Genomic DNA, 16127 nt, shown 5'->3' on the forward strand with positions numbered 1-16127 from the left:
AAAAAAAAAACTAAATAAATAAATAAAAGTTCAGAAATTGTATATAAATTTTTTTTGTGAGTTTGAAAGTAAATAATTTATGAAAAATAGATTTTTATGTTCGATAATTCGGGCCCACTTAAATTTAACGTGTATAATTCTACGAACATTAGACCGAGTCGAAAACAAGGTAAAACTGCAGTTATAACTAGTTCTTATAAAAATGAATTACACGAGAGGATAATAGCCGAAGAAATTAGAGAAAAGAAAATAAAATAATGGAATTCTGCTGATCGGTATCATTTATTTCGCTTTTGTGGGCGTTCATATTCTGAATAATTGAAAAATAATATTTTTATAGTTTATATCTACAATTAGAGTTTACAACCAACATCCAGATAAAGTGGACTCGAAATTTTATCATAAAAAAAATATATTATTTTTTTAAAAATCAATATCCACTTTAATTACAGCAGATCCTTTCCTGATTATTTTGTTGGCTAAAATTTATTATTGTGCGACGTAATTTTTTTTTATTTTATCTCACCTCAAAAATATATACATACTTTTTTTATTTTAATGAAAAAATATATAATGTAAGATCTTAAAATTCAAGTCGAACGATAATTGTTTAATTTATTTAAATCCTATCATCCGTATTATTTCCAGAGCATCTTGATTTTTTCCGGATCTTCTCTAATTACATAAATAAGTACTTAAGTAAGAATCAATATCTTCTTAAACTGAATAAAATTTGTAATTCTATTCCAAACAAAATTTTTAATAATACTTTCCGCAATATTTATTTTATATGAAATAAAAATTTATAAATAAAACAAAAAATTTCTCTACCGCGTCCTCATTTCGCTCAACTCTCTTCTACACAATATGTAGAATTTACGAGTGTGAATGTAGCAGACATAAGACAAATTTAAAATTATAAATAATTCAAAAAAAAATATTTATGAAAAATACACTTATTAATTTTTAAATTTTTTAAAAGCCCATTTTTTTTTTAATTTTATTTTAGTAATTATTTACTCCATTTATTAATACTTTTAAATCTGTCTGATGTCTGCTACATTCACACCCATTAGGATTTACTTAATTAATTAATTAATTAATTAAGAAAAAATAAATAAATATAAACGCAAAAAAAATTCAACTCCGAATGGAAAAAAATGAAAAAAGTGAATTTCACCCTTTCCTTTAACTGAATAAGTTAAAAAACAGCGATACCTAATCCTTTAAGATAAAGGAAGAGGCTCTAGACAATATCTTAACGATCCAACAGACTCCGCAAGATAATTATACGTTTCTATGTGACATTATTGCTCAGATATACTGGCCTATTGTACTGCATTGTACTCATACATTCTACATTTACCCACTGGATGACACAATATACATACAGGTATCTCCTACACACTACCTGCGGTCTATCTCTCAGCACCAACCCTATTGTCTTACATCTCACTGAAATTCTCTTGTAAATTTTGCACGTCATTTCATAGCCCTGTCAAGAAATGTACAAACGTATGAACAAGTGAGCCAGTAACAGAGATAAAAAGAAGTTTAGCAAAGTAAAGTTTAAGCAAAGTCTCTCCTGTACCCAAATACAATCTCACCTGACTTTTATGACCCAAAAATTATATCTTATTCATAAATGTTGAATTTAACTACCGCGTAAACTAAATAATTATTTTTATTTCAAAATAAAATCTAAAGCAATGTAATTTCTTGAGATAAAAATAAAAATATAAATAATAATCTTGATAATAATAATAAGAACACAAAGAGGGGACGGAACAATGATTTATATTTAAGCGAAAAAAATCTACAACTAAAAGAAATGTGAAATCTTGACCAAGTTCTGGAATTAACAGAAAAATCCTTGGTACTTGTGTTACTGACAAGTATAAATTAACTCAATGTATTATACAGCCCTCTCACAACGACGTAATTCATTAATTTTCTCTTATCGTCGAAGAGAGAACAAGTGTGAAAAATAATTAACTAACTCTCTGATAGTAGTGAATTTAAAAGGGTAAGCACGTACTTTTTTCTTTCATTTTACTATATTTAACAAGACTATTTTTACTATCTTAACTATACCGCTAAATATATTTCATATTTTATGTAGACACTACCGAATAATTGTAATGGATTGTAAGCATATGTAAAATGGCGTCTTAATACTTGTGCAAAGGTCGACGGAGTTATCATGAATACATCATTAGGGTCTTATCATATGTAGATGCTACGCTCATTACCGTCAATATTGTGGCTCTGAGGTTATATAACTTATCTCCAACGGAAAATGTATTCACGGATATTTATATAAAAATTTGCAGCTATAGAAGTATTGAAAGTTTTTTTTCTATTTCTTTAATTAAAAATTTTATGATAAATTTATATGCTGAGTAATTTGCTGCAGTAAATCAAATTAAATATGATATGTTTGATTTTTTTTTTTTTTTACATTACTTTTAATTATTTTTAAACATTTTTCAAGGGGATATGCAATTCAAATATTTGAAAAATGTCACTGGAATCAAATTTGATTAATTAAACAAAAAGTTATTTTTTCAAAGCTTAAAATTATATCTAATTTATTTTTTATCCACAAGTTTTATAGAAACAACTTTATAGTAATTTATAATTATTATTAAATTATGAATTATTACAAGTTAACTTGTCACAACCTCGAGCCGCCTGAGTGTAATTATTAAATTTATTTAATATAAGTTTTAAATTAAATTGTTTGATGAATAATTTGCTTGCAGATGATTAAAAAAATATTTTTTAAACACTCGATTATATGAAAAAAACTCTATGTTATATATAATTATTTTTTGATTAATCCTTATTAAACATTCATTGAAATTTAATTTTTCCACAAAATTATAATCCCGAATCATCTAATTATTTTTTTTTTTTTTTTCATTATATTGTGCATAAAATAATTATTTTTTCAAAAATCTGCGTATAATAAATTCTTTCGATAGCTTGTTGGTTAAAATCTTCTCTTTATCTATTTCCCTATTATATATAATCTATAGTACGTCGAAATGGAAGATTGAAGACTTAGTGCTGCCTCATATATAATATATCAAATAAACGATTCATACGGCTAAAAAGTCGTCGAAGCTTATCGGACGTTTTTTTTTTTTTATCAATTTTTTTTCACCTGTCCGTACGTCGATCGGACTTTGTTCGATATATATGTTCATAGATCACCTTCTGACTTTGAATATCGAATTACTCAAACATATAGTTTTTATTTTACATTTACATATATTTATATTTTTTATTTTTTTCGCCCTACATATTCGGTGATTTTTTTTATATACTTGTTTTCATTCTGTCAAAATATTTATATTTATTTTTTTCATGAGTAAGCAAACATTTGATACCGACATTTCGAATAACTGCTCATTTAAATATTGAACCAAAATTTTATAAAACAAAAAAAAATGTTTTTTTTCCATTTTTTCATGTATCAACAAAAATATTTTTAAAAGTTGTGTCTAAATATACATTATATCCACAAAAACAAATAACAAATAAGCAATCTATCACATTGAATAGAAAAATATATTTTATAAAATATAACAAAAAAAAAAAAAAAACCCAATGGAAAATTCTTTACAAAATAACTATATACAATCCACTTTATACTTAGAAAAATATTATTCTTTACAATCTTATCGAAACTTTTAGCCGTTTGTATGTAAAAGTATACGAAAAGAGAGGAGATTCAATTTTGTACTGATCAAAGTTTCAGTTTGTCTGTATGGTATAACTCTGCGTGAAAAACGTAGGATTTGATCCTGAAGCCTGCAAACAACCTCGAGCAAGTGACCCAGTATAAGAAAGGTTTAGTCGGTCAACGTAAATGTTCTTTGACAGCGAAATGTAATGGAGGTCACTTCCAAAAGGTATTTGTGTACCTCAGAAAGGATGTTTTTGATGATTTACTTCTTGGTCAACAAGTCCATTTGACTTTCAATACATAATAAACCTAATGCAACTAAGCTATACTCTAATTTATATAAATATATATATATATATATATATATATATATATAGGTATAGATTTGACGAGCATTACCTCAGCTTAGTAACATTCCCTTTGGTTTTGAGTATAAGCTTTCAGAGGAATTCCATTGAATCAATCGCAATTGAGGATATCTAGTATCAAGAGCATCAACATGAATTGGTTGAGTCAAATGTCAAATGCAGATTCTGCAAGTGCATCATCACCTAGAATACACGTTCAGTATCCGCCTTCTCTGTCAGTAATCATTACTCAGATTCTACTGTCAAGCAGCAACTCCTGCTATTACTGGCAATTGCTGGAGCCCAGAAACTGAAGGGATAATTTAATTATTTAATGAACGACAGTGGTGTCCATATTCAGAATAATAATTATGTTGCTACGGAAGACTCGTGCTATGGAGTCGCTTCAGTGAATCCATCTACAACGATTATCGCCGTTTGCCACTGGTCTATGTCCGAAGGCCGATCGCCTCGGTAATCTCATTCACCGCACACACGCATGAGCGGGATTAAGGGATTGAAATGTTGATCCCCGCGATCACGAAACTTTGACAAAATCATGTCAAATTTTTGGCAATATGTTCATTCTCTTTTCTGGGCAACATAAACCCAAAATACAAAATTTATATTTTCTCGTCGGGTTATTCTCTATTTGTTTTTTCTTTGCTCTACATAAATAGTGTGTAGTATCAAAAGATGCTTTTGCTGAAGCAGTAGCTTACAGAGCGGGTTGAAAAAATGAAAAAAGATAAAATAGTGAAGACGTTTCAACGGAACAGGGGAACACCAGCTGACGTGTCTCTCTCACCGCTTTATTATGCAAGCACTCGGTGTGTCCCATATCTTATATTTCATACGAGACAGATAAGATTTATGCAAGATTACTTTCAACCTGCCGGCCTTTCTTTATTCAATCGCGGTAAAATTACTCCTATACCAAGTAAACCATTTGTGTTAGATTATAACTTAGAAAAATTATTAATCAACTTTTATAAAAAATAAATCGATGGTGAAATTAATAATTCCGTCGCCGGAGGATAAGATTAAACAGGTTATATTAAAATGCTAATTAAAGTAATAACTTTGATCAATATTGTTTAAAATGTTTGCACAGAAATAGAGAGTAAAATTATGCTGATCTGAATTTAAAAAGGCGAGAATAAAAACTGAAAGAATGAGGTTCTTTGTGTTATAAACTGGAGTAATGAATCAAGAAGTGGTGCTAGACATACATGAGATCAAGTATGTGACGGTAGTTGCTGTGACAGTAAGGCCAATGAGCCCGATTCAGAGTAAAGAGTGAACAAAAGCTATCGATTGGACTAGTCGATGATCATCGGATAAAAAATCAGATTCGATAGCCGAGTTGCACATCCACTCTGGCTACACAACCTCGAGCTGTGGAGTTTGTAGCGGATGGAATGGAATAAAACTATAGTCTATATATGACTGACCTAGAAACTAAAATTCTCCAAGTGCTGCCAAATTTATATCTACATCTATATCAATCCATATCATACATACATACATATATATAAAAGTACGACTATGCTTACATACATTCGTACATTCACAGACAACGAATGTAAATGTAGATACATTTATAATGGTACGATATACCGTTGTTGGTACAAAACATATAAACTTAACTCCAGTGTATAGTCTTTTATGAATATTTTGTGTGGACGATAAAAAGAGGTAAAGTTTGGAATAGTGCCCGTTGACGCTCACCCTGAGATTGCCTCTCTCTTGTATTGGCTTTGACATTTTTTTCTTTTCCACCCAAACGAAAATGTCGAGCGTCAACCGACGACCGACTACAATCGACCGTCAACACAACCCCCGTGTGACCTAAAGTTATTTTATTTAGTTATTGTTATCCGCTTTTATTGTTATTATTTTTCATTTTTTTTTTTTTACATCATTTATACTTTGAAATGTCATTGCGCAATACACTTAATTATTTCCACCGATTAATTTCGTTCCCTCGATAAATTTCAACCATACCAAAATCGTCGGTGTGTGTGTGTGTTGTGTGTGTGTATATGTCTATATAAATCAGTGTGTTCTGTGTAGATGTGTTACTATCGAAGCTGTTTTGACGACTCGCAACTGAAAACGATTCCATTACCGGTAAATCAAATAGACTTGGGGAATTTTGTTTGTGTACCGAGCGCTTTAAACTTTTAGTCGATGCCAGAGAGTGAAGTAGATATAGACTAGACTACTGGCGTTGCAGCCAGCCGTTCTTTTGAGTAAAACAAAGTACAAAGAACAAACGATTCGAAAGAAATAACTGATGGGAGAGCAAGGGGACGTGATCAGGGGATGAGATCAGTAAAGAAGTTAAGTGTACTGAGAGATGAATGAGCTAGTGGATGTAGTGATTGGGGAAGGATTTCCACCCTTGTACAATACATATATATACAGAGATAGATATATATTATACACAGTATGTATATATAGGAGCTATCACAACTAAACACACTATTTTTAACTCATGATGAAGCTATAGAAAAAGTTTATGAGATTTCCGCGGTTATCCAGTGATATAATTCAATGTCGGTTTTTCTAGCCCGAGTGTGGGCTGTCTCTAGGGGCAGTAGATCACGCCACTGGACAGCTCTGTTGCCGTGGGGGCCCCTCTGAGCACTACGTGGGGCCTCATACACAAGGATATATTATGGCTACAACACTTTTCTCCCTACATATACTAGCTATACATTTACCACTATATTTATATATTTATATACATATTAAATCCCAGCGAGATTACATTGGAGTTGTTTATTTATTTAGCAGTGAAGGGCGACCTGTAACCCAATCGGGTAATTCAAGTGCCGACTATTAAAGCTAAAAAATATATTTCAAAATTAAGGTTCCCAGTAGTGGAAAATTGCGCACGTGCGCCAGAAGACTGCTTCGTATTTTTAGTTGTTTTATTTTTTACTTTTTTTTTTTTTTTTTTTTTTTTGGACCTTTCTTGAGGTTTATTTTTTTCTCGGTTCATTCGAAGCGTAACAACCCTCGGAGCCCATAACCGCCAATGTTCCGAGAGCAATAGGGTGCAAAACTTTAATAGCTCGGTGAAAACTTTGTTCGGGTCAGGATTTGGTTCTTGCCGCCTGTCTCTGTCGGTGAACCCAGTAATCGCGTGTCTTGTCCAATCTAGCATACATTTTGCGATAAATATCTCGTAATTTGTCGATTTCTATTTACCTTTTAAAGTTACAGGTTACACGTATTTAATTATAATGAGAACTTTGTATTTTGATAAAAAGTTTTATTATTAGTTTTTTGTATGTTGAGTTAAAATTTTTTTTTTTGTTGTTACTTTTTCTGTTTGTTATGGAGCAGTTGAGCTCAATTACTGATCAGCAGAGTACAGCGGGCAACAACTGGTATATACATTGTTTCTCCGAGAGTTTCTGCAATTACACGGTAGAATTCAACGGTGAACTTACTGAAACTCCCGTTCTGGGGTAACGAGAGAATCAACCAAGTACACTTTGTTTTTAAAATTATGGCTGAGCTTCTTAAAAGAGTTTTGATGCCGGCAGATATATTATAAAAAAAGTCGAGGTAAAGTGGACCTCTCAACAATTTTTTTGAGAATTTGAAAAAATTTGATTAAATTTTTTTTTATCAACTAATTAAATGAAAAATTTTGATTTAATCAAATATTAATTATTTCAAGTTCATTAACTATTTTCTACATTATATAAAACCGTTTAATAAAATTTAAAATGAGTTTCTAAATTTAATAAATACTTAACTTTAAATTTAATGTGCAAGTTTTTGATAGAAATATTAAAACCTTCTTATAAATTTATCATAAAGTTTTTCAAAAGTTTATTTAAATAATTTTTTTTAATAATAAAGTTATAAATAGAGTATCAACTACTCTCATTGCCGGTCTTGACAAAAATAATTAAAAACAAAAATAACCCTCTTCAATTATCCAGTGGCATGTAATCCTAGAAAATAGTAATTCAGCGAAAAGCGGATTTTTGTTCACTCTTGTACGACTGGACATTGGACTTGGATCATTGGACCACATTTTTATTTCTATTTGTTTTTAGACCTCTCACTCTTTCTTTTTATTGCTTCGAATCTCCTTTTTTTTATTTTTTTAAATTCAACCGAGTGATCGAGCCTTACTCGATAGGATTTCCGAATTTAGTTGTAACACAGGCGACAAGATCACTCGCTACTCGATCCTCGCTATTTTTACTACCCATCTCTACGACTGTTAATCCTTTGACTCTAGTATGCGCGTCCACTCTATACCATTCAATACAAAACGAGAAAGAAAAAAAGCTCAAACTCACTGGTAGTAAATAATAAATTTAATATACTGCAGCGAATAATTCATTTGTAAAACAAGCGACCAAAAAAAAAGTATTTAGTGATAAAAATTGTCACGTTAAGACTCATTCAATAAACATGACTCTCAACATTTTTATTTCCTTTTTACATATTTTATGAAAGCGAGCTTTTTTCCGTATAAATTAATGAATAACTGAATTAATAATTAAAATCCATTATAGAGTAGTTGATACGATTGCATCCGACGTTCTCAATATTTTTAAATCGTACAAGCAAACAACCAGATAAACAAAAGTAAAAGAATGTTTTAAAAAAATACCGGGCACGTTGTGGTGGACAAGTAGACAGGAAAACTAAAGATCGGCTCCACAAAGATCGTAAATAAATGACGGGTCACATTTGTACGGACTTAAAGTATTTGTATGTAGGTACAGGATGGTCAAGTGTGTTAGTCTGAAGTGTATGTGTGTTGGTAGTAAGGAAGAAAAATAAGGAGTAAAAGTGGAATGAGTGTGTCTATTCACAGCATAGTAAAAGTGTCGTAAAGCGATCGCTCTTGTACCACACATAAACTACTTAACATCCTATCCCCGGTATCATTCGTAAACACTCATTCAAAAGCTCCGGCTTCAGGCAAACCGAGACGGGCTCTAACTTCCAAGTGTTTAACTGAGAAAGTACAAGTACTTGCTTAGAAAAAAGTGCCATGAGTCTATTTGCTAAATTTCCTACACTTTTATTAACAATTCACGAAGTATCGGTACAATAATTTATTTTTATTTTCAACTACTCAAAGCTCAAGTTGATAAGCTTTTTTACTCGCTTAATTATTTTTTTTTTAACTCGCAATAAATTGAATCTGCTACTGTTCAAAGCGCCATGAAATAATTTAGCAAATACACTTCTATAAGGAGGATATTTTATTAAATAAGAGTGTTTGAGTTTTTAAAGTAAATTTGCTGCATTGGTTTTTAAAAAAAGTATTAAATGTGAGTAACTATGGAGAAGTGGATTTAATTGACTCGTTAGATTGAATAGTAGAAAAAAAAAACACAGCAAAAACTTAACTTTTCAGTGAATTGTATGCGTTTGAAAAGTGGAAACGGTCAGTCGCTGGGGATTGCACAGAGAGTTCAGAGTGACGCTTGGAATTTCTAAGGCTGATTTTTCAATTTTTTACTACTTTCCAAACTGATAAGTTACTCAGAAATTCGAAATTTTTTTTCTATTATTGATTCGGGTCACAAGAATATACTTCGTAAAATTTTAAGAATATTACATTCAGATTAGTTTTTATTTCTAGATTACTTTTTAAAAACTAAACTCGATAAAATTAATAGTCAATCTCGAAATAGATTAAGAAATTTTTTAAATTTTTTAAAAAAATTTTGAAAATGTTCATAAATATTTGAATGAAAACTCGACTTGAGCTCTGGGTTTAAAATTATTCCGAACAATTATTAAAGTAAAATACAACTTTTGAAAAACACAACTGTGTAAATTCCCAGCATACACATCAGCTTAAATCTCCTGGCTATCTTAATAGCTTGTTTTTAGTCTGGTTTTCCAAATCAGCAGCAGTTAATTGCCTCTGAGGGATAATCCTAAACTCGAGTAAGTGTGGTAGTAGTACGCGGTGTGAACAACACAAAATGTACGTGAAAACGAATAAGGTAGTTGTTAGTAATAGAAGTTAGTAGTAGAAGTGAAGATGACCTACTCACTAACAAACCCACCAACAAGCATTAACATTTACTATTTAAACTTGTATTTCTATTTCTATTTCGTCTATTATCCTGCTAACACACCTACACACACACACACACACACACACACACACACACACACACACGTCTATTTATATTTATAGGGTTAACCCTCTTAATCTTATGCTGTGAATGCGATTACAAATTACTGCGGCAGGTAAATGGTGTAGAGCCAATGCACCAATGAGAAACGCCTGGTTACGTAACACAGGAGATATACTTTCAATGAAAATGCAAACTACTCAAATAACTCTATCACAGTATAGCAGAACAGCAAGTTGATGATGACCGACTACAATTGTCCAATAAATGAAACCATATCAAATCCATGAAACGTTATGCTTCGTTTGATTTTCATCCATTCTATCAGCAAATGCAATGCTCTTGTTACAACCCAAACATACTTGCTAATAAAAGCTGTAGGTTAACGCTGCAGTTTAGAAAATCATTAAGATTTATTATGTACTTTGGGACCGTATGGATACAATAGAACCCAATAAGCTCAAGCAAAAGTTTTCAAATTAATATGCGTTGAATAAAATATTTAATCGACTTTATTTATTACTAGATTTTATAGAAAATTTTTATCGGAATATTGAAATTTTGAAGCAAAAATTTATATTTATGGTAAAATTTTTTTTTTTTTTTTTTTCAATGAATAAATAACAACATCCATTGTTGTTTTAATTAACGATATGGTAATTAAAATTTTTAATGATTGAAATATTTAACAATGAGTGGAGTTTCATTTATATAAAGATAAAATAAAAATTTGCTAAAAATATGTACACAATAAAATGTTAAAAATAGAGTTTTATTAGGATTTTTATTTATTAAGCGATAAAAACCAAATTTAAAATTAATAATAAAGTTTCGGAAGTTTTAATTAATTTTTAAGTTTAATTAATTTTTTTTAATTACCACAAAAATTGTTAAATATTAATATCAAAAGTTTCCTCTCTTTAATATGACATATTGTATTTTTTATCTTTTTTTTTTCGTTTTTTATTTTTTCGTGCTTTTAACTTGACAAGATTAAATTTATTTTTTTATTATTATTTTTCCAAAGTAAATATTAAAACATTTATTTGAATGTGCACCGTGTGTCTGAATAAATAGAACATATTAAAAAAAAATATTCCAATGCATTAAACCTCAGCATACTCAAATTAATTATTTTTAAATTAAAAAATATTAAAAATTAATCTAGTGTCTCTTTTAAACGCTACAACCTGCACTTGCTATTTATTTATTTTTATACTCGAGAGATTTAATTTTAAAAATACTTGAATTGAATAATAAACTAATTTTTAACTTTTTATTTTACTTAATTAACTAGCTCTTATTTTTTTGATTGATTGTTATTAAATAAAGCCCACTCTGAATAGAGAGTGCCAATTGAATATCTTGGTCGCATTACCACGGGACATTTATCAACTCGCGACGACACTCTACAGCAGCAAACTTTTTCGCTCTCTGCTGTAGTCTTTTGTCGACAAAGCACAAGAATTTTTCCTCAACTTGGTATTAAAATAAAAATATAAGTAAAAAAGATAAAATATAAAATTCCATAAATATTTAAACCATTCAATTATTCCATTAACAAAACAAGACACAGGAAAAAGGATTTAATAAATAATCTAATTGCATCACTGCTGAATAAAATAAATATAACATTACAAAATAATGTCTTCTCCAACTCACCCTGATATTCTAATACAAAATACGAGTACAAGAAGGCGGCGCCCTCTTAAAGAAGTGATTTTACTTGAAAGATTTTATTTGTCGAGTTTCTGAGGCATTCATTTTTTTCTACCCCACTCTACTTTTTGTCCTTAACTATTTTTTTTTATCATTCAACGTCTACAGCTTCTATATATATATGTACTACAATGTATATCAATTGGAATTCTCGCCTTCTTAACGCTCAATGACCCGAAAATATTAATAGTAATAACGATCAATCAAAAATGATGCTGAAGAAATATTCGCGAATAAGCTATTCCACTAATGGTTTTTTTTTTTTTTATTATCGCAATTTAATCATAATAAACAATTACTACCACTGGAAGATCGAGGCAATGGTTCGAAATCTCATGTAATAAAATGGAATCTGTATCAAAGAGTTTAACGATCAGTGAAATTAAATTATTAAAAGTCTGTAATGTTTTTTTTATTATATTTTTAACTTGTTAGCAAAAACTGTAAAAAATGTATATATTAAATTTATTACAGCATACCATTCAGTATTTATATAAAATATATAAAAAATTTCGTAATTTAATTTTTTTTTGTCAGTGATTGAAACATGAAATTCAATAGATATCGAAAAGAATAAAAGGAAATCCAGTATCATAAAATTCATTTTATAAAAAAATTCCATCAATTGAATACTGTAACAAATTACTCCAGAAATAAATTTTTTTTTCGTAAATTCGATTCACAGAAAAATTCGTAAATCATGTAAAAATATTTGAAAGACCATAAATAATTATTGTATTAAAAAACAAACATTTGGGTCTAACTCGTTATCATTTTTCTGCAGATATTGATATGCAAATTAGCTGAGCGTAAAAAAAAAATATTTTTAAAGAATTAAAATTGACGCTCAGTGAAGCGGAGGTATTGCAAGTAATAAATTAAACGAGTTAAAAAACTAATTAATAAAATCCTTCTGACATTAATACCCGCTAAATTAATCTGTACAATAACAGTAATTAGGTTTTTAAAACTGTAATTAATAAAACGTAAAATAAAATATAATAAAATAAATATTGTTATAATTATTAATAAAATACATTTAGCGTTAATATAACCCGGTAAAATGTCATTACGTAATAGCATAAATTCATAAATGTGTAAACACGATTATTACAGCACCTACTCGGATTTAACTAGCTCCCTCGAACATTCCGCGAGACGTCGCCGAGGAAAAGCATTAAAAAAACATGGAATTCATAAAAGCCAGTGTGGTTAACTCATGAATATGAATCGTGAGGGACACAATTAGCAACGGCACCGGGATACGTAACGGCGTTAATTTCGTTTGCTATACAATCCTCATATCCTTCTCATATCCTCATCCTCATACTCATATTTCATTTTTTTTTTAGGTGAATTTTCTCTTTTTATTCTGCTTTAATATTAATTTTCTTAAATATCCTTTTCATTGAATTTTTTTATTATATTTTATACTGCAAAGGATACTCTTTAGCTAAATAATTTTATACCCGTATAGATAAGCAAAGAGAATGACACTTGAAATACCTTGAGCCGTGCGGGTTTCCACCACCAAAAGCCCAAGTAGTAGATATAATATCATCTTTGTCAGACACGAGGATCCAACAACAATCGAGGGTTCAATTAGTTCCCCGTTTAATTTTATATCTGGATTTTTATTTGACATTCGCACGCACTCTAACACTGTTTGATATTTATATATGACAACAACACTAATTTCTATTACTATTTTTTATTTATTATTATTATTACTAATTATTATTATTAACGATTATTAATTTAAAAATATATCACACTACACGTAACAGTAACAGCAATAATATTGCTGATGATAAATATTCTTGATAAAAATTATTCCACGATTGATCAGCATAAGCTTTCATGTTTCGACGGATTAATAAATTCCACATCGCGTACTAAATAACACGATAATAATTTACACAATTTTAATTTAACTGTTTTATTTTTATTATTATTTACTAACATTTTACTAATGAATTAAACATAAACTATATATTTTTTTTTATCTTTGTAAATTTATTTAAAATTTAAAAATTTCCCACGTTAGCGACTAATCGTCCACGTGTTTTTAATTGACGAATTTTAATAAAAATGTTCTCGAGTGATAAAAAAAAAATAGTTTATTAAAAAATTTAAAAGGTGATAAAATAAAAAAGTTTAAAAAGCACCAGGTAAAAGTTTTCGCGCGGATTTCAAAACTCGTCGGAGTATAGTTTGTCAGTGAGCTCGGTATGGTACAGCTGAAACGCGTGGGATCACTCGGACGGCGTATCGCGTGAAATGACTCTGCGGGGGTTGTTAAAAAGACAGCGCGTGCGCTCGGTTGGGACTGCGTCGACGAGAGTCTTCGGCGCAACCACTGAATCGTCGACGATCGACGGCCAGGACGATGACGCTGCTCAAGTCATATGCCGACGTTATTATACTACTGATTCATTACTACTACTGACTACTGACGTCTGACTACGGCTATTGACTACTTCTACTACTACTACTACTACAACTACCTCTGCAACTACTAGTTCTGTTTATTATTACTATTTTTTTTATTTTACTAGCTTTGTAGTTTATATTTATACATTGCATATATATATTAAAGTGTTGACATCTGGTTGATGTTACATCTTCGCTTCAAAGACTACACTCTTTGTATTTCAAAGAGGACGGATCCAAACACCGTGACACGAAACCTCGGCCGCAAAAAAGTGCCATAAAATAAAGGCTGAATTTTTTTTTCAACTCTGAGTTACCCTCAATGGAATGAATGGAAAAACGGTGTAATAGTAGAACTAAAACTGATGATGGACAATTTTTTAAGTTTAAAGTTCAAAGACGTTTTATTATTTGTTGTAAAAAAGTTAATGTTAAGAAAAATTTTCTATTAACTTAAATATTCATCAAAAATATTATTTCAAATTTTTTATACTTTTTACTCGTTCATTAAAAATCCTTTAATAGATTTTTTTAATTAAATTTATTTTAATTATCAACTTACTTTATTTACATTTATTAAATACAAAATTGATTATTAAACAGACATTTCGTAAAATAACATTTATTTATTTGAATTGTGAAAAGTTTATCAGTAAAGAAGATATATGCATAGAAATGCTATTAAAACATTCACTCAAGTTTTATCAATTTGCTAAAAGTTCTTACTAATGATTATAGTTTTATAAATTTAAATTAAAACAGTAGAAAATTTAATTTTTGATATAAAAAAAATTGAATATTTTATATTTACTTCAATATTAAATGACATTAATTAAATTTTTTTCCATTATCATATTAATTAAACATAGACCACCTTATGAAAAAAACATCATGAACACTTTGTTCGGACAAATGAGTTTCATATGAAAAAATTAATGAATAAAATAAAAAGGATTTATCTCTGGATAATTTTAGCTAGAGCTTTTTATATAAATTAAGTAGTCATATTTATAAAATATTTATGTATATACTTATATGTATGCATACATATATACATACATCCATATACATATACTTATACGTAGCATATTCAACGCCCACTCGTAAAATATTTGCCGTGCTGTCTCTCATGTCAAGAAATAACAAAGAAGTCATTTAATCGGGCTCATAAAAGTGAACTGGCTATTCTAACGAGTGGACCTAGGCAGCAAGCGCTCGTTTACTCCCACGCGCACTTGTTCGTTAGATGAATGGGATATTCGAAGGGGTATAGGGGACACTGGAGTTGAAGAGTTAAAAGGGGTTGAAGTAACAGTAGTTGCAGTTGTAGTGGTGATAGTATACGGGGATGCGAACGGAAAAAAAAGACAAGGGAGGTGAAGGCGGAGATTCATGTGCTAACGAGTTGGCGCTGTCTGAAAAATGGGTCACTTGCCGACATGCTATTACCAGATTACCCGTCCTAAGGATGACATAATGGAGAGCTTCAACATTTTCTGGATACAGGATGTTGAGGGGTTACAAATCACGGGTAACATTTTAAAAGTTTTGCTAGACATACTGTCAAGTCAACGAAAATAATCATAAGTTTATTATTCATATATTTATAACCCTGCTCATTGCATGAATTTTTTTTTTTTTTTTTTTTTATAAGACCCGGTGATTTTAGTCTGATTAAAAGCACTTTTTGACAATTCTTGAAATTTTAAAAATAAATAAATTTTTTTAGTTAAAAAGTACTTGTTCAATTAGTTTCAAAATTTACTAGAGATCTTAGTAGAGGTAATTAAAGAGTAA

The 16127-nt window shown here is 29.7% G+C and overlaps 1 protein-coding gene across 2 annotated transcripts in view; it reads right to left on the reverse strand.

The window, feature by feature from the left end:
- Nucleotides 1-16127, reverse strand: part of LOC103568826 (zwei Ig domain protein zig-8) — a 116176-nt gene that overhangs the window by 98115 nt on the left and 1934 nt on the right. Inside the window, exon 1 of one of the 2 annotated variants that reach the window (XM_008545802.2) lies at nucleotides 13404-13695. The exons of the other annotated variant lie outside the window; for it this stretch is intronic. Within the exon in view, the coding sequence (XP_008544024.2) occupies nucleotides 13404-13542 (139 nt within the window). The 5' untranslated portion in view covers nucleotides 13543-13695. Of the gene's footprint in view, nucleotides 1-13403; nucleotides 13696-16127 lie in introns of those variants that run through there. 2 annotated transcript variants of the gene reach the window in all.

This window comes from Microplitis demolitor, chromosome 3 (genome assembly GCF_026212275.2).
Source record: "Microplitis demolitor isolate Queensland-Clemson2020A chromosome 3, iyMicDemo2.1a, whole genome shotgun sequence".
Taxonomy (NCBI): domain Eukaryota; kingdom Metazoa; phylum Arthropoda; class Insecta; order Hymenoptera; family Braconidae; genus Microplitis; species Microplitis demolitor.